The sequence below is a fragment of the Stenella coeruleoalba genome, assembly GCF_951394435.1.
Source record: "Stenella coeruleoalba genome assembly, chromosome: X".
NCBI lineage: Eukaryota > Metazoa > Chordata > Mammalia > Artiodactyla > Delphinidae > Stenella > Stenella coeruleoalba.
The window spans coordinates 24,925,645-24,952,938 of NC_137152.1; the positions used below are offsets into that span (position 1 = coordinate 24,925,645).

The window sequence follows — 27,294 nt, forward strand, 5'->3', positions numbered from 1 at the left end:
CTTGCATAGTGAATGAGGATTTTAATATTTGCAAAATTTTAAAATCACTTGATTTGTTATCCATATGTTTATACTGACATTTTTTTGTTTTTTTATTTATTTGGGTCTATATTTCCTCTTACTGCCAGGAAAAAAAGCAGCAACTTTTTTTTTCCCCTTGTAATAATACAGAGGGTAAAACTAATATTTCTTTCCCTGAATGCTATTTTTAACATCTCTATGTGTTTCTGGTTGTTGCTGCCTTTTTCCTCAGTCATGGACCATCCAGTTAATCGAATGAGAGGAATTTAGGGAGCATAGTGAGTGATTAGAGACTAAATTTATAAATGTAACATTGCAAAACTAGCAAAATTTATATCTATTCATTTGGAATGTTACTTGGTGGGAAAGAGTTTAAGTTTATAAGTAGTCATGATAAAAAATGAAACTTTACATAGTAAATTCAAGAATAGATTTAGATTTGGCTGTTAACAGTGTATATTAAAATGCTGGAAAGTATATTTAAGATTTTTATGTGATGCTTAAAATGGAATTTAAAATATTATTACTCACATTAAATGTCATCACATGTAAAGTTCATGCTTTTATTTAATATTTTGTTTGAATAGAGTTACTTATTTTAACACTAATTTTAATAATAAAATTAAATCAGCTTTACAGTTTTCGAAGTTTTAGCAGTTGCAGACTCTAGTGAATATTCTATATTTAGATGTTTATAAAGTGACAGTATAAGTAGTTCAGATCAAGTCTTTAAGTATGAAAAGGTTCAGATTGCAGGAGCTGGGGAAATATACAAATGTGAGAAGCTATCAAAATAATATCCTTGTTAATGTAATAAAATATATGCTAGGTCCATATAATCCATTTATTTTTCTTGATCCATATTTTAAAATTCTAGGCAATTTGACAGATCTGTTGAAAAATGGCGGCGATTTCATTATGATATGAAGATATTTAATCAATGGCTAACAGAAGCTGAACACTTTCTCAAAAAGACACAAGTTCCTGAGAGTTGGAAACATGCCAAATACAAATGGTATCTTAAGGTAAGTTTTTGAGATCTCTTTTTTTCAAATTGTTTTTATCTTCACCACAACGTCACGACTACTTAACTTCTTTAAGTTCAGGTTGTGAAGGATGATGGAAATTTATAATTTTTGACTTTTGTTGTCAGCACTGCACCTACTAGAACTTGTCGTGATGATCATTTTGGAAGACTATGCAGTGGACGTTTTGTGTCAGGATAGGAGTCTAGACGTAACTGGTTTACCTGATGAACTGCAAAGTGTAATTGAATCTTTGATACAGGGAAGCATCTTACAGCAGGGTGTCCTGTGGCTTTGGGGCAGTGTGTGTTTTTGCCTTATGTTGGATTTTGTCCAGGAGGAGAACTTGTGGTATACTTAGCAATCATGTAGTTGCTAGAAATATCCATCATGATGAAATTACAGTTGTTTCCCTAAAGACAATTTGTGGTGATGTAGCAATATTTCTATATATTCTATTGACAAAATGCCTTCTGAGATAGTCCAGAGGCCAAAACAATGCAGAGTTTATTGGCAGTACTTACTGACTGTTTTATGGTTTTTGTTAATGGAAATGCAACATATGGATTATAACCAGCGTACAGTTTAATTTCAACTTGCTGTATCTTTTGATTATGCAGATAAAGTGGATTGTAGAGGTTATAATTTATGTTATAAAGTATATGGCTTAGGTATAAGAAATACTGTGTTTATTACACCAAATCTTAAGTATTTTTGCAACATTTTTTAGTTAAAGTTGTTCAAGTAGCAATTTTCAGTCAAGTAGATTTGAACTATGGCCAGTTTTTGAATGCCAGAAAACACTGATTAAGACAGATGAAAGCAAAGAAAAGGGTAATGTATTAAATAGTTCAGACATTTCAAAATGCTGGATTCACAAAAGCAATATCATTTTCAACCTTACAGTTCTCCATTCTCAAATATTTTTTGCATAGCAAATAGGCCTATTGATATTAAGAAAGTTAGCATTTAAACACCTATGTGTGTGTAAGCTGTGTAAACACAGAAAATGAATAATTTTGAAATCTTGTGTAATTATGTGTATATCAAATTTTTATACACATCAGCATCGGCATTGCAGGTACAGGAAATTTGTGGATTTCCAATCTGCCATCATACAGAAAATACATTTTGTAACAGCACTGAAGTGAATTTTGAGCTAATGCAGCATCACTAGGTTTCTGACTTAAAGGCAGAATTATAAGAGATATAAGGTGTTCTTGGGGAGATTTATAAGCCTCTTGCCATTTTCAAAGATATCCATCACAAGGTAGTTACATATATTAATCTGTTTTTGTTGTAAAAATAATATATACTCATTATGAAAAAATAAAGCAATGTAGAAGTATATTGTAGGTATATATATGTATGTACCTTCTACTCCACAGAGGGTTGTTGTCTTGATATGGATATTGGTATATATTTCAGGTTGGCATCTCACTCAGAAATGGATGCAGAAGGTTTATTAGGAGTGCTTTTGGGAATTGAGCAATTGGTTTATGATGTTCCTTGGTATAGTTTTCTTTGTGTTTCTTCTTCTTGAGGTCTGTTAAGCTTCTTGGATCTGTGTGTCCTTAGTTTTCATCAAATTCGGAAATTTTAAAGGTGTTATTTAAAAATAATATTTTTCTGCCCCGTTCCCCTTTTCAGGGACTCTGATAATATATATTAGGCCACTCACTGATGTTTTGTTCTTTTTATTTTCAGTCTTTTTTTCACTGTAATTCATCTTACATAATTTCTATTGTCAAATGGACTAATCTGATCTTTTACCATATCTAATCTGTGGTTAATCTCATCTAGTGTATAATTTTAACCTCAGACGTTGTTTTGTGTGATTCAGTACATTGCTAAAGTGTGACTAGAGAGTTTTAACATCTTTCATGTCTCTACTCAACATGTCAATCTTCACCTTCTTGAAAATATGGAATACAGTTATAATAACAGTTACAATGTACTTGTCTACCAGTTCTATCATCTGTGTCTATTTTGGGTCAATTTCAATTATTTTTTTTCTCCTTGTTATGGGTGTTATTCTCCTGCTTCTTTGGATGACTGGTAATTTTTGATTGGGTGCCAGATGTGAATTTTAACTTGTTGAGTGCTTGATATATTTGTGCAGATAAATATTAATGACCTCTGTGCTGGAACACAGTTAGTTTGCTTGGAAAGAGTTTGATCTTTTGAGTGTCTTCCTCTTATACTTTTTGAGTTTTGAGCAGAACAACCTAAGTCTAGGGCTAATTTTTCCCCGCTACTGAAGCAAAACCCATCTCAGTATTCACTCTGATGCTCTGTGAATGATGTTTTCCACTGTGGCTGGCAGGAACAGATACTCTTCCCAGCCATATGTGAACTCTGGTGATTGTTCCCTTTAATCATTTTGTGTAGTTCTCTCCCTAGACAGTGATAGTTTCTTCTCATATAGGAACTGATTGGGACTGAGCTGAAGACTGGAAGGGTGTTCTCTACACATCTCCAATGTTTATTCTCTGTGTATCTGTCTCCTCTCTGATGCTCTGCCCTGTGACTCTAGCCACTTTGGTTTCCTTGGATTCCCAGCTCCATCTCCTCAACTCAAGGAGACTCTGTGGCTTTCTGAGAGTACCTTCATCCTTTGTCATAGCTTGGAACTCTGCCCAAATAGTAAGCTGGGGCATTGGTAGGGCTCACCTCATTTGTTTCTAATTTCTTAGAGATCACTTTTTTAAAATTACCCAGTGTATAATGTCTTAAAAAACATTGTTCCATACGTTTTGTTCATTTTTAAAAATTTTTAACCAAGAAGTTAAATTTGGTCCCTGTTACTCCAACTTGGACAGAAGCAGAAGTCCAAAACAAACATTTTTTATGTCATTTGATATTTTAGTGTGTTTACTTCTATACAATCTTAAAACTATATGATAATTTTAATTGCCTTGAGAATGACTAAAGGTCTCCACTTCTTGACACTGGGGTTTAGTTGTAATTAATGAACATTTTATCAAAACTTTTTTCCTGTTAATTGGAGAATTTCTTAAAAGACTATTTTATTTGGTCTGTGTTTTACTCAATGAAATAAAAAAGGGAATTCTGGATGTCCAGGGAAAAGTTTTTCTAGCTATGGAACTGTGAATGATATCACAAATATTCTAAACAGTTACGTTTTTTTCCCCCTGGTGATTAGGAAGGTCCAAAATCATGCACATACACGTGTGCCTACCTGCACAGACACACATAAACATAAGACATCTGGAGTTATCTTTCCGTTCTGGTAAGTCTCAGAAAAGGGTCCAGAAAGGCACTCTAAGTCACCTCCATTGATAAGAGAAATGGAAACTGTGGTAATTTCAGCTGTCTTGGTCATTATCATTGTTGACTGACTAATAATGAATAAGAGAGTTTAAATTTTTGATGAGAAATTATTTTAGGAAACAGAATGTAGATGCTACCTGTTAGCAGCAGACAAATTTGTTGCCATGAACCAGTAATGGTTACTTTAAGGAAAATCAACCAAGCAGTCCATGTACTAAACAAATATTTACAGGGGTACACTGGAGTTTAAAGCCTCATAAGAATAATTTTCAGCAAAGATATCATGTCTAGATATGAAATAAAATAATAAACAGGTACATGTTGTAAGTTTAGCTATATAGACTTCTATCAAACTGCATTTTATTTATCTTTTTAACTTTAAAAAAGACAAATCATTGTCCTACTGACACTTGGTATTACTATTCAAAATAAAGTTGCTGCCAATGCCAAAAAGATTGTCTGGTTCCATGCAACTCAGCTATTGAATGAATGCAACTCAGCTATCACAAATGAATGATAAAATTAAATATATTAATTAATATTTTTCAACATATTCCAAAAATATGTCATGCCACCATGGGGACTCTTTTAAAAATATCATATTTTTTACATGAGAAAATATTAATCATGTTACATGCCACTAAAATTGGTCTGTTAATAAGCTAATTCAATTATGTGTCTCTTAAATATTCATTCAACAAGCAGTAATTGAGTACATATGGAAAATTTTATCACCCACAAAAATATTGACATGCCACATTAGTCTCTAGTAGAAGTTTAGAAAATTGGCTAAAATGTTGGAAGCCACATTCAGAAAGTGTGGGTTCAAATCCCTGCTCCTTTAGCTCCTTTAATAGCTGCAGAATCTTGTGAAGTGTCTTAAATCTCTATGTCTCTGTTTTCTCTTCTCTTAACTAGTAAAAATGAGATGTGCATAAAGTACTTAGAATTGCATTCCCCACAAAATACTCATTAAACGTGAGATCTTATAACTAATCACACTTCCTAAGTGATTAGCCTGTATCTATAAGAACAAAAGTGCATTTACTGAATTGCTGTCCCCAAACATCTGAAATACAGATTGAATAACCAGGCATTTTCAATAATGCTTACTTTTATGACTTATGATGTTTTCTCAAAGTATAGCTCTTGGATTGGAAAGTGAGGAACATTCCAGTTCAACCAAACAAATCTTCCTCAGAAAGCTGACACATCTGCCTCTTTTTAGAACTAACAAGAATAAATGTTAATGGGAGTTTTCAAAGGGAAAGCTGAGCACCATGAAGGAAAGTTACGAAAATAATGTTAACTCATCTAGTGACAGAGTGAATTGGTGTGCCAGCAAGTACCTTGAGTGAAAACAGAAAAGTGGAAATCATAACATGTCCTAACATTTAGCTCTACATGTTCTTCTAGAGTAGAAAGAAATAATTTTTAAAGCACGGGCTGTTATTTTAATGGAGTTGAAAATTCTTGAAGTTGACAGTAGAAACAATAAAAATCAAAATTAGATTGAATTTTTAAAAGAGTAGAATAACCTTGCTATTAATGGAAATGGAACCTGTTTATTTTATGGGACAGTGCTGCTTAGTGAACCGTATTAAAAATTAAGAGCACCTTCTAAAGAGTGTTGCCTTGGGCAAGCATGAGACCTTGAAATCTTAAGAAATTTCTTTTGAAATTAACCTAAAGAAGTAAACAGAAGTAGGATTATTTAGCTGAAACTTTTTAGGCTTTAAATCAGTGAATGGTAAGCACACATAGGGAGTGAAACAGCAATGTGTTATTGTGACATTAGTTAACTGCTGTTTTTAGGCAAAATATCATCTTCTTAAAGTTAGTCTTCTGGCATATCTTTCAATGTTACTGTGTTTTACTCCATTGTATGGTAGAAGTACAATATATTTTTGTGTATTGCTGTAAATAAATTCTATTGAAAACTGTTTACTTTGTAACATAATGATAAATTTTAATTCATTGTGATTGTGGGTACTTAAGACAGCATGGATTAAGTATGTCATATCATAATGTTTATGTTCATCATCAAATCTCAAAAAAATAGTTTAAATTCATGTTCTAGTTAAGCAAAATACGCTTTTTCTTTTCTCAAATTGTAAATTTGCATGGAGAATGGAAAATTACATATAAACTGTATAGTTGTAACATGAGAACATTTTTGTGATCTCTCACATGAGGAAATAAATCAAGGAAAAAAGGCATTAGTTTCTTGCAGTTGAGGGAGATAAGACAAAGAAAGAAGCATCTAAGAGTGTCAAAGACAATTTTAGCTGCTCTTCAGCTCTGCCTTACCTTGGCTATTTGTGATGGAAGAAAATTCTAGAGCACTTTGTAAAGGACCCAATTCTTACAAGTTTAGATTCCAAGAACACATTGGAGCTGGGTAACTCCTACCCAAAAGCTTGAGACAAAGTGAGTCCATAAAAAAGCTGTCTTCCTCTTACTGGAAATACCCAGACTTTCTAATTATTCTCACCCTGATTTCAGAGCTTGCAGCCTAGAAAGCCTCAAGTAGTAGGTCCCATCATTGAAAAACCATTGGCTTGCTCAGAAACAAAGAGTGCTGAATGGATGTGCATAGATCACTGACACTATCTGCTATAGTGAATGTTTGTATTTTTATTTGGATGTACTTTAATACCTAATTGGTAATCTACTCCCCCAAAGGATTCTATAGGAGATAACTGACTTTGAATTAATATGGAGTAAATCAAAGGCTATCTAGAAAAAGGCATATGTTGTAAAAGACCAAATTGCATACAAGTATGTTTTCTGTGTAGTCAATTTTTACAGTGCTGATTTTACCAGCTGGCTGGTGAGTTTGAAGGCTTCTTAACAGCCGCACTGCTGGGACTCAAATGCTAATAGAAACTTTGATAGAAAAATCATTTGAGTAAAAATGTCTGCCATCTGTTGCCCTTCATTGGGACCCCAATGTTAAGAATAATTCATACTGCTGCTGGCCCTTTATATTTCCCCAGCAGTAATAAAATTTCATAAGATTTTGTTTGGTGGTCACAAGGCTACCCTGGTTTCTGTAGCTAGAGGATATACACTAACATAAGAGAATCAACATGAAATTTTACTGCGAAGAGAATATTTCTCTAGTCACTTACTTTAGGGTTACAGTGATGTGTAAGTATGGGAATACATCTTAAAGTAAGCTTTCGAATGTTATTAGCTGGTAATGGCATGAGAAGTCAGTCTCTGAATACAGTTAAACAGTTGGGTACTTCATTCTTACATAAATACCGTTAGCTTTTTATTGCTGCTTAGAAACTCCTCTGTAACTTCTTGGCTCCTATGCATCTTTTCAGAAGTAGTAATAACAGATTTATTGGGAGTTTGGCAGAGTGCAGAAATTCAGAGAAGGGCTCTAAATTGTTGCCTGTCAAATGTGTCTTTCATAAGATAAGTATATTAAAATAATTGGATAATCTCAATGACTAGTTTTTTAAATTCTATTGTCTAGCATGATATGTTTAAGAAGATGAAAAATTGCTCCACATAATGGAAAAGAAGCAATAACCAAAACTATAACTTACTGTAATAGCCACAACTGTAAAGAACTGCTTAAAATGCATGAGAAAACATCCCTAAGGGATCCCCATTCTTAGAGTAAGAAATTATTAGGAGAGTAAGAATCTACCAAAAAAAAAAAGTGAAGCATGCTAATTGCAAATTCCAAATTGGAAAAAACCCTGCTCACATCAACATGGAAGCAATGTGAAGCAGAAATTATTTAATGAAAAATAAGATTAATGCTAATATAAGTAATTTTTATGAAGTACAATACTTTGCAAAGAGGATGTTCCAGCCACTCTGATCTCATTGCTGTTTCTTCTCTCATACCTTCTTACTATTCCTTCTAGTGCTAGTTCCTACCATTAAACTTGATTTTCTCTTTGCTAGAGGGTTCTACCCTATCCTCAGTCTTTATCCCCTATGTCTTAATCCCCTCCCGCTCAGGACTTTTGTACACTTCTCTTTACTTACATATGTCCATGTTCTGATGTTATCTTCTCAGATATGCTTTTTGTAAATTCTCCTATTTTAAAAAGATTACACACACACACACACACACACACACACACACAGGGAGAGAGGATTAATTTCTCTCCAAATTACCCTGCTTTGCTTTCTTCATAACATTGTCAATTGCTGAAATTTTAATATATGTTTGCATGTTTATTTTTTATCTTTCCCACTAGAATGTAAATCTTGCAGGGACCTTGTCTTTCTTGGTCACTAATAGGTCTTCAGTACATAGAACAATTTCTTTGTACATAAAATATATAACACTCACTATGATGAATAATTGGATAAATGAAAGGATTATATGTTCATCATATTATTCCCTAAGGCAAACTATCCCTAAGCTTGTCCTTTCTTCCATTTTTACCCCATCTCATATCCAAGAAATTCTTCCTTCCAAGGAGCTGCCCTCTCCTCTTCTTTGTACAGAACACTTGAAACTCTCATACTTGCTGAAAGTTTTTAGCAATATGATGGCTTCATTCTCTGACCCTTTGAGTGTATCATAAATATCAAAATTCATTCAACAGATATTTAGTGTAAGCCTAGTGTGTGCAAGGCAGGCACTTTGCTTGCTACTAGGGATACAGACTTGGCAAAGAGCCACCTTTTCCTTAATAAGCTCACAGCCGCATGTGTTCAGCATATGAAGGCCAAGGTAGAAACACATGGCCATATGTAAACACTCTAGAAAGTCCTGGAGCCAGCCTAGGAAAATGGGTCTTCTTTCTACAGCAGTTGTTTGTGTCCCTTTAGTCTTTCTTGCCACTCCTCCATTACACCTCTGGGATTCCCAAACTCAATTGGGAGAATGAGATTTCGGGAAACAGCAAACAGCAATATTGTGAAAGGCAGCATAAGGAAAGAGCTAGCTATGAACAAGTCATACAGAGAGAGTGAGAAAATGTTCTGACGTGAATTTTAAATTTTGAACGAGGATAAAGTTGACAAATTACAGTACAAGAGGCCTGTTCATAGATGAGTTGGTTCAGGATGAACTATTCATCAAGCTGAATAGCAAGTATTTAGTCATAAGAATGGTAAATCTTCCTGCTAGATAACCAAATTATAGGTACAAGCCAGAGAGCAGGATTGTTTGCAAACATCATAGTTAAGAATTTTTTTTTAATTCTTGCTCTTTTGTGAAGCTATAATTGACAGTATTTTTTTTTTTAGGAGGAAAGATTCAGGGACATAGGTAACTGAAAAATAGTAGATAAGTCTGATATGAGTACATATCAGACTGTGTGGTGGCATATTTCCCCTTGAGGTTTTATTGGCACATTATTATTTTTATGTGTCAATAAATAATTTTAGTTTATAACTTCAACCTGAAACAAAATAATATGCCACAATAGAATCTAGGGCTCCATGTGGAACATTGAACTGGTCATTATTAGGAGTAAGTATCTCACCTATGACATCCCTCAGATGTTAAGCAATTAAATGAATTTGATATAATACATAGTACACTAAATATTATTGACCCTATAAATATTAAATTCTTCAGAAGAGGAATTTTATGGGACCAAATCCTGCCAACCACCTGTTTTTGCAAATAAGTTTTACTGGGACTCAACTACATTTATTTACTGTCTATGGCTGCTTTCTGGCTACAAAGGGGGAGATAAGTAGTTGCCATGGAGACTGCCTGGCCCACAAAGGCCAAAGGATTAACTATGTAGCTCTTTACAGAAAAAGTTTGTTAACTCTTGCTTTAGAAGATAGAGTCATAAAAAGTTGCAATAAAAATTCAAGGGTCCTTCTTACCCTCTCTTTAAATATTCTTTGTTACTTGAGATAACAGAGAAATAGACTTCAGCCATGCTCGTCAAACACACTGAAAGTCATGGTAACAAAAAAATAACTCCAAATAGACTTGTTATTTGAGCCAACTTTCAACTCCATGCATTAGGAGAAGGGGTATGCTTAAGAATAAAAAGAGGTTTTAAAGTCACTTAAATAGTGTGTGGTGGACTTAGACCTTTTGAAGAGTATATAGGAACTGTTCTCCTTACTGATAGTACCGCCAGGTCCTCTTGATTACCTGAGAAGTCTTCATGGGACAATAAATCAAGTATTTTGCCCAAGAATTGGCAGTTGTTCTGCCAGAGCCTTTCTCCCACCATCTCAGTGGTCCTAAGCATAGGTCCTAAGCTTGGCCAATCATATTCTTTCTTGAGACTTTTAAACTTGAGATAAGAGATATGGTTGGGCTTCATTCATTCTAATGAGAATGGCTGGTCAAGACCAACAAGCTACCCTTGCTGTGGGGACCCTCTGGAGTCCTGATTGTTCCAAGCCTGATTCTTTGATTTTCCTTTCTGTCCTGTGAACCTCTCCATTTCCTTATCATGGATTTCCTTTTTGGCAGAGGCAGTTTCTTTTGCTCATAAATGAAGAACTCTAAACGGAAACCTAGTGTAATCAGAGAAACTCTTTTTCTAGCCTGATTCCTTTTGTAAACAAGTTTGAGTCCCCTTGGAGAGCCTGTACAACATAACCATTTGCATGTAATGAACAGTTTGCAATACTTTGAGATTAATGTGCAATTTCTATTTGACAAGAGAGAAAAAATTAGGATCAGCCATGGTCGTATATTCCAGAATACAAATGTTTGCACACTTTAAGTGTTGTTGGATCATTATATGAGATTCATAATTTTGTCCTGTTATACCCACTTTTGCATTACCATTCAGTCTTAATTTATTATACACTATTAAAAGTTTTTAGGTAATTTGTTCTTATTGCTACTCAGACATCAAAATATCTGCTGGCTGTGAAAATGAATAAATTTAATGTTCCAGCATAGTTCTCCAAATCCTGGCGTGACAATAATAGTACAGGCTTATATTGTATTGTAAATCCTAGTTAATATGATTTTATTTTGAAAATCCCATTTTACTGCTATTTTTAAATAATATATTTTTGAACATGTTACCTTTGAATTTCTATTTGTATTTAAATAATAGATAATACTTGTATGTGCTTGCAAAAGGGCAATATATGTATTTTTAAATATTAATAATGTATTGCTGAAACAACCTTTACTTTAAAACAACACAATTATTTTTAAAAAATAATAAGCTATGCAGCATGGTTTAACAGCAGCTTATAAACAGTTGTTTAAGATCTGTATGCTGTAATAAGCAAATTCTATCAATCCATAGTTCATAGGAATTTGCAAATTTTATCTCATTATCAGGACTATCCCTAAAAGAGTGTTCAGGGCAATTCAACCACCCAAGATAATGTAATCTAAGGAGGCTAAACTGTTGAAATCTTTCATAGTCTCCTTGGGATATCATTAAGAACAGAAATTTTGAAATAGAATTGTAATGATGTTCAAATCAGAGGAGCACATGACACCAACCACTCCAGTACACTGGGCTTAGGAGGCTACCAGTTAGTTGTCCCACCCAAGGGATGGATCTGCCCATAAGATTACCCATATTTTACAGAACCTGCATACCACCACTGCATTTGAACATTTAGCCGTAGCAATTCCTTATATTTCAATTAACCTTTAAAATCAATACATTTATTCAGCAAACTTTTACTTTGGAGCTACTCTGTGTCAGACTCTATGCTAGGTGGTCAGAACATAAAAATTAACAGAATCCCAATCTACTCACAGAGGAATCAAGGTTCACTGAAGTTGATGGACATTTAAACAATTGAAACATGAATGGTGTATTCAGTAGATGGATATTTAAGCAACTAAGATAACATGTATGAGGTATAATAGAGGTATGTACATAACCAGGACATTGGGGAAAAGGCAAGAAAAGGGGTAACTAACTGGCTAGAAGATTTGGAAGTGCTTCACAGGAGAGGTGATGTGGGAAATAAGTGAGGGAAGCCTACATCCAGAAAAAGGGGGAAACATTGGTATTATGAAAAATTGTGATTTGATTAGGGCACGATGAGGTGCTCTTGGACGGATTACAGACACATGGAAAGAAATGGCAAAAGGTGATGCTTAGGACTCATTTCCTTTCCTGTTGGTTACGTTTTGGTTTATTTTTTCTATTTTTCCTTTAATCTAGTGGGCTAGTAGTTTCCAAACTGTGAGTCATGAAATCAATTTGTGGCTCACCACAAACGTTTGTGTTTAGTGAAACAAAATAGAAAATATCAGGATTCATCACACATAGGAAAGTATTATTTCCTAGATCTTTTTTTGTTTAATCATGTGTCTGTGTGTGTGTATGTGTGTGTATGTGTGTTGGGTTATTTCTGATTGAGTGTCACAAGGTAGTAATGTGGTGAGTATAAGGGAAGAATTTAGTTTTTAAAAAATTAAGAAGCCAGTGTAGGAAATGCTTAATTTGGGAAGATGATATAAAATCACTTTTACAAAAACAGGCCCAGCATATACCCTGAGAAAACCATAATTCAAAAAGAGTCATGTACCACAATGTTCATTGCAGCTCTATTTACAATAGCCCGGAGATGGAAACAACCTAAGTGCCCATCATCGGATGAATGGATAAAGAAGATGTGGCACATATATACAACGGAATATTACTCAACCATAAAAGGAAACAAAATTGAGTTATTTATAGTGAGGTGGGTAGACCTAGAGTCTGTCATACAGAGTGAAGTAAGTCAAAGAGGAAAAACAAATACCATATGCTAACACATATATATGGAATCTAGAAAAAAGAAAAAAAGGTTCTGAAGAACCTAGGAGCTAGACAGGAATAAAGACACAGACGTAGAGAATGGACTTGAGGACAGGGAGGGGGGAAGGGTAAGCTGGGATGAAGTGAGAGAGTGGCATGGACATATATACACTACCAAATGTAAAATAGCTAGTGGGAAGCAACCGCATAGCACAGGGAGATCAGCTCGGTGCTTTGTGACCACCTAGAGGGGTGGGATAGGGAGGGGGGGAGGGAGACGCAAGAGGGAGGAGATATGGGGATATATGTATATGTATAGCTGATTCACTTTGTTATAAAGCAGAAACTAACACACCATTGTAAAGCAATTATACTCCAATAAAGATGTTAAAAAAAAAAAAGAAACGGGCCCAGAAAGATGTAACACAATATTTATTTAATTGCAGTAGTGTTTAAAGTTGCTTTTAGTGCCTTTATATTTAAAGATTATAAGAAATATTATTTGATGTGATTCTAAAAAAAGAAACCCAGCAAGATAAGTAGAAAAGTTATTCTTATAACTTTTTACAAGACTCAGAACAGTAAATATTTTACCCCAAATCACAAGGCAAATAAGTGAAGGCCTTGGGATCTGAATATCATATGGCTTACTGAGCATCAGCTAGAAGTTTGAGATGTTGAGAAAAAAATTAAATCTCAGCTCTGCCTAATAAGTATTGAGGAAACGAATAAAGAGAATAATATCCACCACTCACTGTAGGGCCAGGCCCTCTTAAGAGGCCTTAAGGATATTAAGTAATAAAAATGAAACTTCTTTCATCCATAAAAATGCTATTTTGTGATAAGTATAATCCTAATTAAATCCATCTTTTGTCATTATCAGTAAGGGTGAGACATAACATCTTTATTGCTATGGGTTATAATTTGACCCATAGTACATCAAAATCAGAGTATTACGAGGGGTTATTTTTATTATTAGAGATGATGTTAGGCTTGTTAATGATGGCAGTAACATTAGTCATAACATAATAAGGCACTTTCTAATTTATGAAGCACTTTCAATTACATTGTCATATTAATCTCCTGTTGAGATATAGATTTGGGGGATCCTTTATAAGATGTAGGTTATTGAGGGAACAGAAGGTACAGGGACACTCATTTATTTCTCCATGATTTGGAATAAAAGTAGAGTTTTGGTAGGAGACCAGAATTTGGTAAGCAGCAGTCGTATATGGAAGACTTAGGCATTGGTCTGTGTGTAGAGATGGCTGGTGTTCTCTAAGACAACCTTGACAGTGAAAGGCTCTTGGTTCCCACAGGGCAGAAGCCCTTTGAAGGTCACAGCCTGGTGGTTAGTAGTGGCCTCCCTTTCAGAATACTCTTAAGATAAAATCCACCATGACACATATGGTTCCTTCAAGGCAAAATTGTTTTCCCTTAACATTATACAGCTATGGATATCGGCATTCTTTGCTTATTCAACATGTTTTTGTCAAGGGTCAGGACGGTGCTGCATACCAAAAGTTTCAATGTTGAACCAAACAATGCACAGTGGCCTAACATCAGTGGGGGAGGCAGACGTCTGTCTCCATGTGAGGGGATGAGGAATCTATGACTCAAGGAAGTTGGTCTAGTGCAGAGAGCAATAGATATATAGACCTCAGAGTTGGTAGAATACAGTTCTCAAATTCTGTCCTGGAGTTCCCTGGCGGTCCAGTGGTTAAGACTCCACGCTTCCACTGCAGGGGGCACGGTTCGATCCCTGGTCCAGGAACTAAGATCCCACAAGCTGCGCATTGTGGCCAAAATTTTTTTTTAATTTTAAAAAATTTAAAAAAAAGCAATTCTTTCCTCACTGTGTTCACAAAGTCCTGTGACAATAGGGAAGAGGCGATGGTGAACTTGGGAAGTCTCTACCACGAGCAGGTAGGTTTATCAGGGAGAAACAAGAAAGAGTGTCCTTGACTATGAGAACACACGTTCAAAGGCCAGGTAGCCATATGAATTGTAGGTTGTTAGGAGAATGGAAATGACTTTAAGTGGCAAAAACTTAAAGAGCTCAGGTTCCCAGGTGGAGGGTGATTGCTCAGGCTGGACAGGCAGATTTGGAATACTAAGTGAGGGACATTATGAGATACACGTACAAGTCTGTGTTTTAGCCTGTAAGTAACAGTTACTGAATGTACTTTAGCAGAAGAGTGTCTGGGCAAGATTTGAAGTTTTGAAAATAAGCTTGTGTAGGATACTTATGGTTTCTTGTGTACTTCCTAGTTTTTTACATTATAATTTTGATGAGAACTTTGAAAGGCGAATTGTAGCTTAGCATACTTGAAAAAGTGCAGCCTCAGCTCATTATTAGAGGAACATATGTGACAGATTTTGTGATCCTGTTACGCTTATTTTCCCTCTAGACATTCCACATGTAAACAAATTTTAAATGGTTTATTTCTACTTCAGTATCCATCTGAAGGTGTTGTGTGTGTGTTTTCTGCTTGGAAATAAAGCAGCAAATGTGATTAAGATGGACTCACTGTGGTCATAAAGTACTTAAGAATCTTACATTAAAAGACAGCATTACTAATTAAAAATATAGTGAGGAAACTGGTTATTTTGCATATCATCGTCAGCTTTCCTCATATCAGATATTAAATACTCCTCACTGCTAAAAGTGGCAGTACTGTAGAATGGTTACCAGCATGGGCTCCTAGCTGGTTGAGTTTCACCAGGCAGCTCTCTCAATATGTAATTAAACAGATATTTGTAGAGAACCTACTGTGTGCTAAATACTGTTCCAGGAAATAGAGATCCAGTAGTGAAATAAAATATGTGTTCATTCTCACAGAGTTCTCAAAGGAAAAATAAAGGAAGGTCTGTATAGTGATATCCCCAACTTGAATTTCTTCTTTAAAAATAAATATTCCTCTTTGAGAAATATGGTCCCTCATAAGCTATAACTGTCAACACTGCAATAAACATTTAGCAGTTCTCAGTGATTTCTACCTTTTGGCTGATGGGAACTTGGAAGCCCCAACCTCTCATTGCACAGAACTGTTGATGAAGTAGAGAAGTGAATGACTTCCCCGCTATCTTGTTGGCTATCACCTCACAATCAGAAAGGGCCGTAAGCAAGTTGCCAGGGGCTAGGAGGTAGAGCCGCCCATCAAGAAGATGGAGAGAGGAGGGAAGAAAGAAGGGTGTGAGAGATGAAGGGTCATCACCTAAGGTAAGAAATTAAAGCTATAACAGGAGTTGGAAAGTTACCCTTAGCCTCTTCCCTACACAATCTTTGGCTTTGTTTGCATGATCAATATTTCACTCATTTATTTCTCAAATAACCAAATGAAATAAGAATTATTCTTTTTATTTAAATCAAAATTCTGCAGAGTTCAGGAACTTTCCAGGAGGTAATCCAACTATCCCTTCCTGGCTCAGGGGTTCTACAGTTGGCATAGAAATAACTTCATTCTTAAAAGGAAACCCCAGACTGAGGCAGTGATGTAGTCATTAATTGTCCATCTCCACAATAATGGAATAAAGTAGTTTACCATGAGCAATATTTTTCCAAATTCCTATGCTCTGCCTCACTTTGAAGTGTCCCATTTGTGTGAATGCTAAAGTTCTTGTGTATCTTCTAAGGTCTAACAGCATCACATCAATACTGAGCTAATCCAAGTTTTGTTAGTGAGAAAATTTATTCATTGGATGAGTTCTTGTGTCTCCTCCAAATAGAGAAGTGTTTTCCAAACTTGCCTGATCATAAGAATCACAATATTAAGTCTCTCTCTAGTGCTGCAATGTCCAATTCAGTAGCCACTAACCACATGGAGTACTGAGCTCTTGAAATGCAGCTAGTCATTGAGATGGACTGTGAGGGTAAAACATACACTGAGTTTTGAAGACATAAGATCTTGAAAGGAAGTAAACTATCTCATTCCAGGTTAAAATTATACTGTTTTGTCATACTGGAGTAAACCAAATATATTATTAAAAGTAAATTGACCTGTTTCTTTTTGCTTTTTTTAATGTGGCTGTTTGAAAATTGGAAATTTCACATGTGGTATGCATTCTGTTAGTCAATGCAGAGTCTGATTTACTTAGTTTAGAGTGAAGTCCTATTTATTAAGGTCCCCAATTTTTTTTAATAGGAAACTTTGGGACATTTTGTAGGGGAATAAATAAGTGGTGCTCATTATAAAGACTGATGGGAAAAGCTGATTGGGGTGGGGATGGGAGGAGAAAGGATTAGGGACTGCCCCACTCTCTCAACATCACCCATTTCCCAGCCTTTTTCTTTCCCTCTTTCATCCCAAGTCAACACTGCAGAATTCACAATTAGTGTTCTGGCTTAGGAACAGACTTAGAAGTGTAAACAGTCCTAACTCTCCTCCAGGCTTTTATACTTAAAAAGGAAGAAGTTGAAGGTCAAGGTAACTGTATAATTTGTGGAATAGGTGGTGGTGGTGGGGTTGAGATAGGAACTACACATACTTCTGATATGCAGCTGCTAGCACCCCTCCCTCTTACCAAAAATTCACACAGGAATAAAATGTCTGGAATCAGTATTATTTAGTATCTTGCAACTGTGAGCCCTCAGCCTGCAAAGTCCTAACTTCTGTTAGCGGCTCAACATCCTAGAAGGCTCAGTGAAAACAGACTCATTCCAAAGGGGAAAACAAGCAGAGGTGGCCACAGGGAATATTTGCAACTGAAAAAGCTGTAATGAATGTGGAGTGTCTCCTAGAGTTTACCCAAGCTGAAATTTGTGGTCCAACTCCTAGCTGAACTACTAATTATTATCTATCTTGACGGTGCCTGAGGAGAAAGGTTATCAAAGGGAATCAATGTCCAAATCATAGTTATGTATCTTGGCCATGGAAGTTATTGAATTTTAGCCGGTATTTGTTATTCTTTCATTTATAGTCTGAGAAAGGAGTGTAATGAACCTCTCACTGTCCTGACGTACCTCTCTCATCACATTCACAATACGCACATGTCAATACTCATACACTTTTCATGTTTCTAAACTTTATTTTTTACATAGCTTTGCTACTGATGGGAAAGGAATAAAAACACTATCGATTGAAAAGCTGTTTCATCTTCAGCCAATTAGATTCCTTTGTATGGTATTCAAGATCTTGCATGCATATGGCATCGTGAAACTGAATAGATTTTCATATACCGTGTATTTTTTTTCAAGTAAACGTTTATGTTTTCAGATCATAAATGTGTTATGGATCAATTGGGGACATTTTGGATAATAAAGTATAAAGGAAATCCATAATCATACCAGCTAGTGTGAAAGTGAAATTTTGTTAAGAAACATAATTTTCATGTAAGTCATGATGAGTACATGTTAGATTTTATTTAACACATTTATGAGGGAGCCAGTAGTAAGACAAAACAGGCTCGAAAGAAGATACAAGATGCAAATGCTTCTATAATCAGTGAAGAATTCTGGAATAAGATTGGTAAATTCGATTCAAAACAGGTTAATATCCTGCAGCCTCTAAGGTTATATTCTCTACTGGATAAAAAGTCATTTGTATCATCTCAGTTTTCTACAAATTAGCATTTAACTTTACTGAGATGTAAAATGTCTGGATTCAAACTAATAGTAAACAGTAAGTCAGATTTGCATTTCTCTGAAAATGTAGAAGCCCTTTTGAGGGTATGGGGGGCATTTAGATAACACCCTACTGTGTTACTTGAACATACAGAACCATCCTTTGGCTTAATTTCCAAGTTTCGGATAATTTTTTCTTAAACTAAAAATAACTTCTGTTAACTTTTTAAATGTTTCTCCTCTGTTAACTTTTTAAATGTTTAAATGATCCACATGAAAAAATATAAAGAAAACTTTTACAATAGGATTTTAAGTATAGGGCACGAAGAATATAGAGAATTAGAAACATATGGATAGGGACTTCCCTGGTGGCACAGTCGTTGGGAATCTGCCTGCCAATGCAGGGGACATGGGTTCCAGCCCTGGTCCGGGAAGATCCCACATGCCAGGGAGCAACTAAGCCCGTGTGCCACAACTACTGAGCCTGCGCTCTGCAGCCCACGAGCCACAACTACTAAGCCCGCGTGCCTAGAGCCTGTGCTCCGCAGCAAAGAGAAGCCACCACAATGAGAAGCGCGCATACCACAATGAAGACCCAACACAGCCATAAATAAATAAATGAATAAATTTATTTTTAAAAAAAGAAAAAGAATCATATGGATATATGTTCCATATATTAGGATTCAAAAGTCAGAACTCATAGATCTGTCGTGTAAAATAGGGGTTGCCTGGTTAACATACAAATGCCAGGAAGTCTCTTTAACAATAGTTTAAAATTAAATTTTTACTTAGGAAGAATCTCTATAGAGTTATGACATTGTACAGCTCCAAGAAACTTGAGTCATCTCACTATCAGTTTAGTTCATCCAAGATTTATGGAGCCCTTGTAGTGTGCCAGGTTAATGTCAGGGTATCAAAAATAGGTAGTGACAAGCATGGAGATTCTTTACTGCATATGCTATATACCCCTTTAGCAGTGTGGTCAAGCCTATGAACTCCTCAGAATAATGATTTTAAATACAAAATATAAGTATAGAGGATTGCGAAGGACAGCAATGAAATATCAATGGAAAAATAAGTTTTACCATTATGAAGTGCTACTATATGAGCTTCCTTTTTTTCTTCTTTTTAACATCTTTATTGGAGTATAATTGCTTTACAATGGTGTGTTAGTTTCTGCTTTATAACAAAGTGAATCAGCTATACATATACATATATCCCCATATCTCTCCCCTCTTGCGTCTCCCTCCCTCCCACCCTCCCTATCCCACCCCTCTAGGTCGTCACAAACCACCGAACTGATCTCCCTGTGCTATGCGGCTGCTTCCCACTAGCTATCTATTTTACGTTTGGTAGTGTATATATGTCCATGCCACTCTCTCACTTTGTCCCAGCTTACCCTTCCCTCTCCCCATGCCCTCAAGTCCGTTCTCTAGTAGTTCTGTGTCTTTATTCCCGTATTGCCCATAGGTTCTTCAAAACCTTTTTTTTTTTAGATTCCATATGATATTTGTTTTTCTCTTTCTGACTTACTTCATTCTGTATGACAGACTCTAGGTCCATCCACCTCACTAAATATAACTCAATTTTGTTTCTTTTTATGGCTGAGTAATATTCCATTGTATATATGTTCCACATCTTCTTTATCCATTCAACTGTCAGTGGACACTTAGGTTGCTACCATGTCCTAGCTATTGTAAATAGAGCTGCAGTGAACATTGTGGTACGTGACTCTTTTTGAATTATGGTTTTCTCAGGGTATATGCCCAGTAGTGGGATTGCTGGGTCATATGGTAGTTCTATTTGTAGTTTTTTAAGGAACCTCCATACTGTTCTCCATAGTGGCTGTATCAATTTACATATCCACCAACACAGCAAGAGGGTTCCCTTTTCTCCACACCCTCTCCAGCGTGTATTCTTTGTAGATTTTTTGATGATGGCCATTCTGACTGGTGTGAGGTGATACCTCATCGTAGTTTTGGTTTGCATTTCTCTAATGATTAGTGATGTTGAACATTCTTTCATGTGTTTGTTGGCAATCTGTATATCTCCTTTGGAGAAATGTGTATTTAGGTCTTCTGCCCATTTTTGGATTGGGTTGTTTGTTGTTTTAATATTGAGCTGCATGAGCTGCTTGTAAATTTCGGAGATTAATCCTTTGTCAGTTGCTTCCTTTGCAAATATTTTCTCCCATTCTGAGGGTAATCTTTTGGTTTTGTTTATGGTTTCCTTTGTTGTGCAAAAGCTTTGAAGTTTCATTAGGTCCCATTTGTTTATTTTTGTTTTCATTTCCATTTCTCTAGGAGGTGTGTCCAAAAGCATTTTCCTGTGATTTATGTCAAAGAGTGTTGTGCCTATGTTTTCCTCTAAGAGTTTTATAGTGTCTGGCCTTGCATTTAGGTCTTTAATCCATTTTAGCTTTATTTTTGTGTATGGTGTTAGGGAGTGATCTAATGTTCTTTTACATGTAGCTGTCCGGCACCACTTACCGAAGAGACTGTCTTTTCTCCATTGTATATTCTTGCTTCTTTTATCAAAAATAAGGTGACCATATATGCGTGGGTTTATCTCTGGGCTTTCTATCCTGTTCCATTGATCTATATTTCTGTTTTTGTGCCAGTACCATACTGTCTTGATTACTGTAGTTTTGTAGTATAGTCTGAAGTCAGGGAGCCTGATTCCTCCAGCTCCATTTTTCTTTCTCAGTATTGCCTTGGCTATTTGGGATCTTTCGTGTTTCCATACAAATTGTGAAATTTTTTGTTCTAGTTCTGTAAAAATGCCAGTGGTAATTTGATAGGGATTGCATTGAATCTGTAGATTGCTTTGGGTAGTAGAGTCATTTTCACAATGTTGATTCTTCCAATCCAAGAACGTGCTGTATCTCTCCATCTGTTTGTATCATTTTTAATTTATTTCATCAGTGTCTTATAGTTTTCTGCATACAGGTCTTTTGTCCCCTTAGGTAGGTTTATTCCTAAGTATTTTATTATTTTTATTGCAGTGGTAAATGGGAGTGTTTGCTTGATTCCTCTTTCAGATTGTTCATCATTAGTGTATAGGAATACAAGAGATTTCTGTGCATTAATTTTGTATCCTGCTACTTTAGCAAATTCACTGATTAGCTCTAGCAGTTTTCTGGTAGGTAGCATCTTTAGGATTCTCTATGTATAGTATCATGTCATCTGCAAACAATGACAGCTTTGCTTTTCTTTTCCAATTTGGATTCCTTTTATTTCTTTTTCTCCTCTGATTCCTGTGGCTAAAACTTCCAAAATTATGTTGAATAATAGTGGTGAGAGTGGACAACCTTGTTTGTTCCTAATCTTAGAGGAAATGGTTTCAATTTCTCACCACTGAGAACGATGTTGGCTGTGTGCTTCTCCATATATGGCCTTCATTACATTGAGGTAAGTTGCCTCTATGCCTACTTGCTGAAGGATTTTTATCATAAATGTGTGTTGAATTTTGTCGAAAGCTTTTTCTGCATCTATTGAGATGATCATATGGTTTTTCTCCTTCAATTTGTTAATATGGTTTATCACGTTGATTTGCATATATTGAAGAATCCTTGCATTCCTGGGATAAACCACACTTGATCATGCTGTATGATCCTTTTAATGTGCTGTTGGATTCTGTTTGCTGATATTTTGTTGAAAAAGTTTTGCATCTATTTTCATCAGTGATATTGGCCTGTAGTTTCTATCTTTGTGACATCTTTGTCTGGTTTTGGTATCAGGGTGATGGTGACCTCGTAGAATGAGTTTGTGCATGTTCCTCCCTCTGCTATATTTTGGAAGAGTTTGAGATGGATAGGTGTTAGCTCTTCTCTAAATCTTTGATAGAATTCTCCTGTGAAGCCATCTGGTCCTGGGCTTTTGTTTGTTGAAAGATTTTTAATCACAGTCTCAATTTCAGTTCTTGTGATTGGTCTGTTTATATTTTCTGTTCTTCCTGGTTCAGTATCAGAAGGTTGTGCTTTTGTAAGAATTTGTCTATTTCTTCCAGATTGTCCATTTTATTGGCATATAGTTGCTTGTAGTAATCTCTCATGATCCTTTGTACTTCTGCAGTATCAGTTGTTACTTGTCTTTTTTTATTTCTAATTCTGTTGATTTGTGTCTTCTCCCTTTTTTTCTTGGTGAGTCTGGCTAATGGTTTATCAATTTTGTTTATCTTCTCAAAAAAACAGGTTTTAGTTTTATGATCTTTGCTATTGTTTCCTTCATTTCTTTTTCATTTATTTCTGATCTGATCTTTATGATTTCTTTCCTTCTGCTAACTTCGGGTTTTTTTTTTTTGTTGTTGTTCTTCTTTCTCTAATTGCTTTAGGTGTAAGATTAGGTTGTTTATTTGAGATGTTTCTTGTTTCTTGAGGTAGGATTGTATTGCTATGAACTTCCCTCTTAGAACTGCTTCTGCTGCATCCCATAGGTTTTGGATCATCGTGTCTCATTGTCATTTGTTTCTAGGTATATTTTGATTTCCTCTTTCATTTGTTTCTAGGTATTTTTTTTTTATTTCCTCTTTGATTTCTTAAGTGATTTCCTGGATTTTTAGTAGTGTATTGTTTAGCCTCCATGTGTTCATATTTTTTACAGATTTTTTTCATGTAATTGATATCTAATCTCATAGCATTGTGGTCAGAAGAGATACTTGATATGGTTTCAGTTTTCTTAAATTTGCCAAGGCTTATATGTGACCCAAGATATGACCTTTCCTGGAGAATGTTCCATGAGCACTTGAGAAGAAAATTTATTTGTTGTTTTTGGATGGAATGTTCTATAAATATCAGTTAAGTCCATCTTGTTTAATGTATCATTTAAAGCTTGTGTTTCCTCATTTAATTTCATTTTAGATGATCTGTCCATTGGTGAAAGTGGGGTGTTAAAGTCCCCTACTATGATTGTGTTACTGTCGATTTCCCCTTTTATGGCTGTTAGCATTTGCCTTATGTATTGAGGTGCTCCTATGTTGGGTGCATAAATATTTACAGTTGTTATATCTTCTTCTTGGATTAATCCCGTGACCATTATGTGGTGTCCTTGTCTCTTGTAATAGTCTTTATTTTAAAGTCTATTTTTTCTGGTATGAGAATTGCTACTCCAGCTTTCTTTTTATTTCCATTTGCATGGAATATCTTTTTCCATCCCCTCACTTTCAGTCTGTATGTGTTCCTAGGTCTGAAGTCTCTTGTAGACAGCATACATACGGGTCTTGTTTTTGTGTCCATTCAGCCAGTCAATGTCTTTTGCTTGGAGCATTTAATCCATTTACATTTAAGGTAATTATCAATATGTATGTTCCCATTACCATTTTCTTTAATGTTTTGGGTTTGTTATTGTAGGTCATTTCCTTCTCTTGTGTTTCCTGCCTAGAGAAGTTCCTTTAGCATATGTTGTAAAGCTGGCTTGGTGATGCTGAATTATCTTACCTTTTGCTTTTCTGTAAAGGTTTTAATTTCTCTGTCAAATCTGAATGAGATCCTTGCTGGGTACAGTAATCTTGGTTGTAGGTTTTCCCTTTCATCACTTTAAATATGTCCTCCCATTCCCTCCTGGCTTTCAGAGTTTCTGCTGAAAGATCAGCTGTTAACCACATGAGAATTGCCTTGTATGTTATTTGTTGTTTTTCCCTTGCTGCTTTAATACTTTTTCTTTGTGTTTAAGTTTTGGTATTTTGATTAGTATGTGTCTTGGCATGTTTCTCCTTGGATTTATCCTCTATGGGACTCTCTGTGCTTTTTGGACTTGATTAACTATTTCCTTTCCCATATTAGGGAAGTTTTCAACTATAATATCTTTAAATATTTTCTCAGTCCCTTTCTTTTTCTCTTCTTCTCTTGGGATCCCTGTGTTTTAAATGTTGTTGCATTTAATGTTGTCCCATAGGTCTCTGAGACTGTCCTCAGTTCTTTTCATTCTTTTTTCTTTATTCTGCTCTGCAGTAGTTATTTCCACTATTTTATCTTCCAGGTCACTTATCCGTTCTTCTGCCTCAGTTATTCTGCTATTGATTTCTTCTAGACAATTTTTAATTTAATTTATTGTGTTGTTCATCATTGTTTGTTTGCTCTTTAGTTCTTCTAGGTCCTTGTTAAATGTGTCTTGTATTTTCTCCATTCTATTTCCAAGATTTTGGATCATCTTTACTGTCATTACTCTGAATTCTTTTTCAGGTAGACTGCCTATTTCCTCTTCATTTGTTATGTCTGGTGGGTTTTTATCTTGCTCCTTCATCTGCTGTGTGTTTTACTGTCTTCTCATTTTGCTTGTCTTACTGTGTTTGGGGTCTCCTTTTAGCAGGCTGCAGATTCGTAGTTCCGGTTGTTTTTGGTGTCTGTCCCCAGTGGCTAAAGTTGGTTCAGTGGGTTGTGAAGGCTTCCTGGAGGAGGGGAGTAGTGTCTGTGTTCTGGTGGATGAGGCTGGATCTTGTCTTTTTGGTGGGTAGGTCCACGTTTGGTGGTGTGTTTTGGTGTGTCTGTGGCCTTATTAACGATTTTAGGCCGCCTCTCTGCTAATGGGTGGGGTTGTGTTTGTGTCTTGCTAGTTGTTTGGCATAGGGTGTCCTGCACTGTAGCTTTCTGGTCATTTAGTGGAGCTTGGTCTTAGCATTGAGATGGACTTCTCTGGGAGAGCTGTTCCTGTTTGATATTGCATGGAGCCAGGAGGTCTCTGGTGGATCATTGTCCTGAATTTGGCTCTTCCTCCTCAGAGACACAGGCCTGACACCCGGCCAGAGCACCAAGACCCTGTGAGCCACACGGCTCAGAAGAAAAGGAAGAAAAGAAAGAAAGAAAGAAAGAAAGAAAGAAATAATAAAGTTATTAAAAGTTAAAAAAATTACTAAAAATAAAAAATTTTAAGTCATAAAAAAAGAAAGAAACAAGAGAGCAACCAAAGCAATAAACAAACCCACCAATGATAACAAGCACTAAAAACTATACGAAAACAAGCAAACAAAAAAACGGACAGACAGAACCCTAGGACAGATGGTAAGCACAAATCTATAGAGACAAAATCACACAAAGAAGCATACACATACACACTCATAAAAACAGAAAAAGGAAAAAATATATATATATATCTGAATATAACAAAAAAGGAAGAGAGCAACCAAATCAGTAAACAAATCTACCAATGATAATAAACTCTAAATTCTAAACTAAGATAAACATAAAACCAGAAACAGATTAGATGCAGAAAGCAAACCCCTAGTCTCCAGTTGCTCCCAAAGTCCACAGCCTCAATTTTTGGATGATTCGTTGTCTATTCAGTATTCCAGAGATGCAGAGTACATCAAGTTGACTGTGGAGATTTAATCCGCTGCTCCTGAGGCTGCTGGGAGAGATTTCCCTTTCTCTTCTTTGTTCGCACAGCTCCCGGGTTTCAGCTTTGGATTTGGACCCGCCTCTGTGTGTAGGTCACCTCAGAGCGTCTGTTCTTCCCTCAGACAGGATGGGGTTTAAGGAGCAGCTGCTTAGGGGTCTCTGGCTCACTCAGGCCAGGGGGAGGGAGGGGTACGGAATGCGGGGCAAGACTGCGGCGGCAGAGGCCGATGTGACGTTACACCAGACTGAGGTGCACCGCGCGTTCTCCCGGGGAAGTTGTCCCTGGATCGCGGGACCCTGGCAGTGGTGGGCTGCACAGGCTTCCCGGAAGGGGGGTGTGGAGAGTGACCTGTGCTCGCACACAGGCTTCTTGGTGGCTGCAGCGGCAGCCTTAGCATTTCATGCCCATCTCTGGGGTCAGCACCTTTAGCCGCCTCTTGAGTCCATCTCTGGAGCTCATTTAGGTGGTTCTTCGAATCCCCTCTCCTCATGCACCCTGAAACAATGGTCTCTTGCGTTTTAGGCAGTTCAATACTTTTTCCCGGACTCCCTCCCAGCTAGCTCTGGCGCACTAGCCCCCTTCAGGCTGTGTTCACGCAGCCAACCCCAGTCCTCTCCCTGGGATCTGACCTCCGAAGCCGGAGCCTCAGGTCCCAGCCCCCATCCGCCCTGGCGGGTGAGCAGACAAGCCTCTCGGGCTGGTGAGTGGTGGTTAGCACCGATCCTCTGTAGGGGAATCTCTCTGCTTTGCCCTCTGCACCACTGTTGCTGCACTCTCCTCTGTGGCTCCGAAGCGTCCCCCCCGCCACCCTCCATCTCCGCCCGCGAAGGGGCTTCCTAGTGTGTGGAAACGTTTCCTCCTTCACAGCTCCCTCCCACTGGTGCAGGTCCCATCCCTATTCTTTTGTCTCTGTTTTTTCTTTTGCTCTACCCAGGTACGTGGGGAGTTTCTTGCCTTTTGGGAGGTCTGAGGTCTTCTGCCAGTGTTCAGTAGGTGTTCTGTAGGAGTCGTTCCACATGTAGATGTATTTCTGATGTATTTGTGGGGAGAAAGGTGATCTCCACGTCTTACTCCTCCACCGTCTTGAAGGTCTCTCGAGCTTCCTTTTTAATACATTAAATAATAAGATACATTAACAGGTCTAATAAGTACAGCATTTTCTTCTTTTGTTGTGATAAGAAGACATAACATGAAAATACCCTTTTAAAATTTTTTAAAATGCTCAATAAAGTATCATTAACTCTATGAACAATGTTGTACAGCAGATCTCTAGAACCTACTCGTCTTGCATGACTGAAGCTTTGTATCAGTTGCACAGTGACTCCCCATTTCTCCTTCACCCCAGCACCTGGCAACCACCAACATTCTCTCTGCTTCTA

General features: G+C 36.5%; 1 protein-coding gene across 18 annotated transcripts in view; it reads left to right on the forward strand.

The window, feature by feature from the left end:
- DMD (dystrophin) overlaps window positions 1–27,294 on the forward strand; it is a 2,843,071-nt gene that overhangs the window by 1,701,307 nt on the left and 1,114,470 nt on the right. For 17 of the 18 annotated variants that reach the window (XM_079909736.1, XM_079909735.1, XM_079909718.1 and 14 more), the window contains one exon: window positions 899–1,046. In XM_079909736.1, the coding sequence (XP_079765862.1) occupies window positions 899–1,046 (148 nt within the window). Of the gene's footprint in view, window positions 1–898; window positions 1,047–27,294 lie in introns of those variants that run through there. The other variant, XM_079909726.1, reaches the window with a different exon arrangement.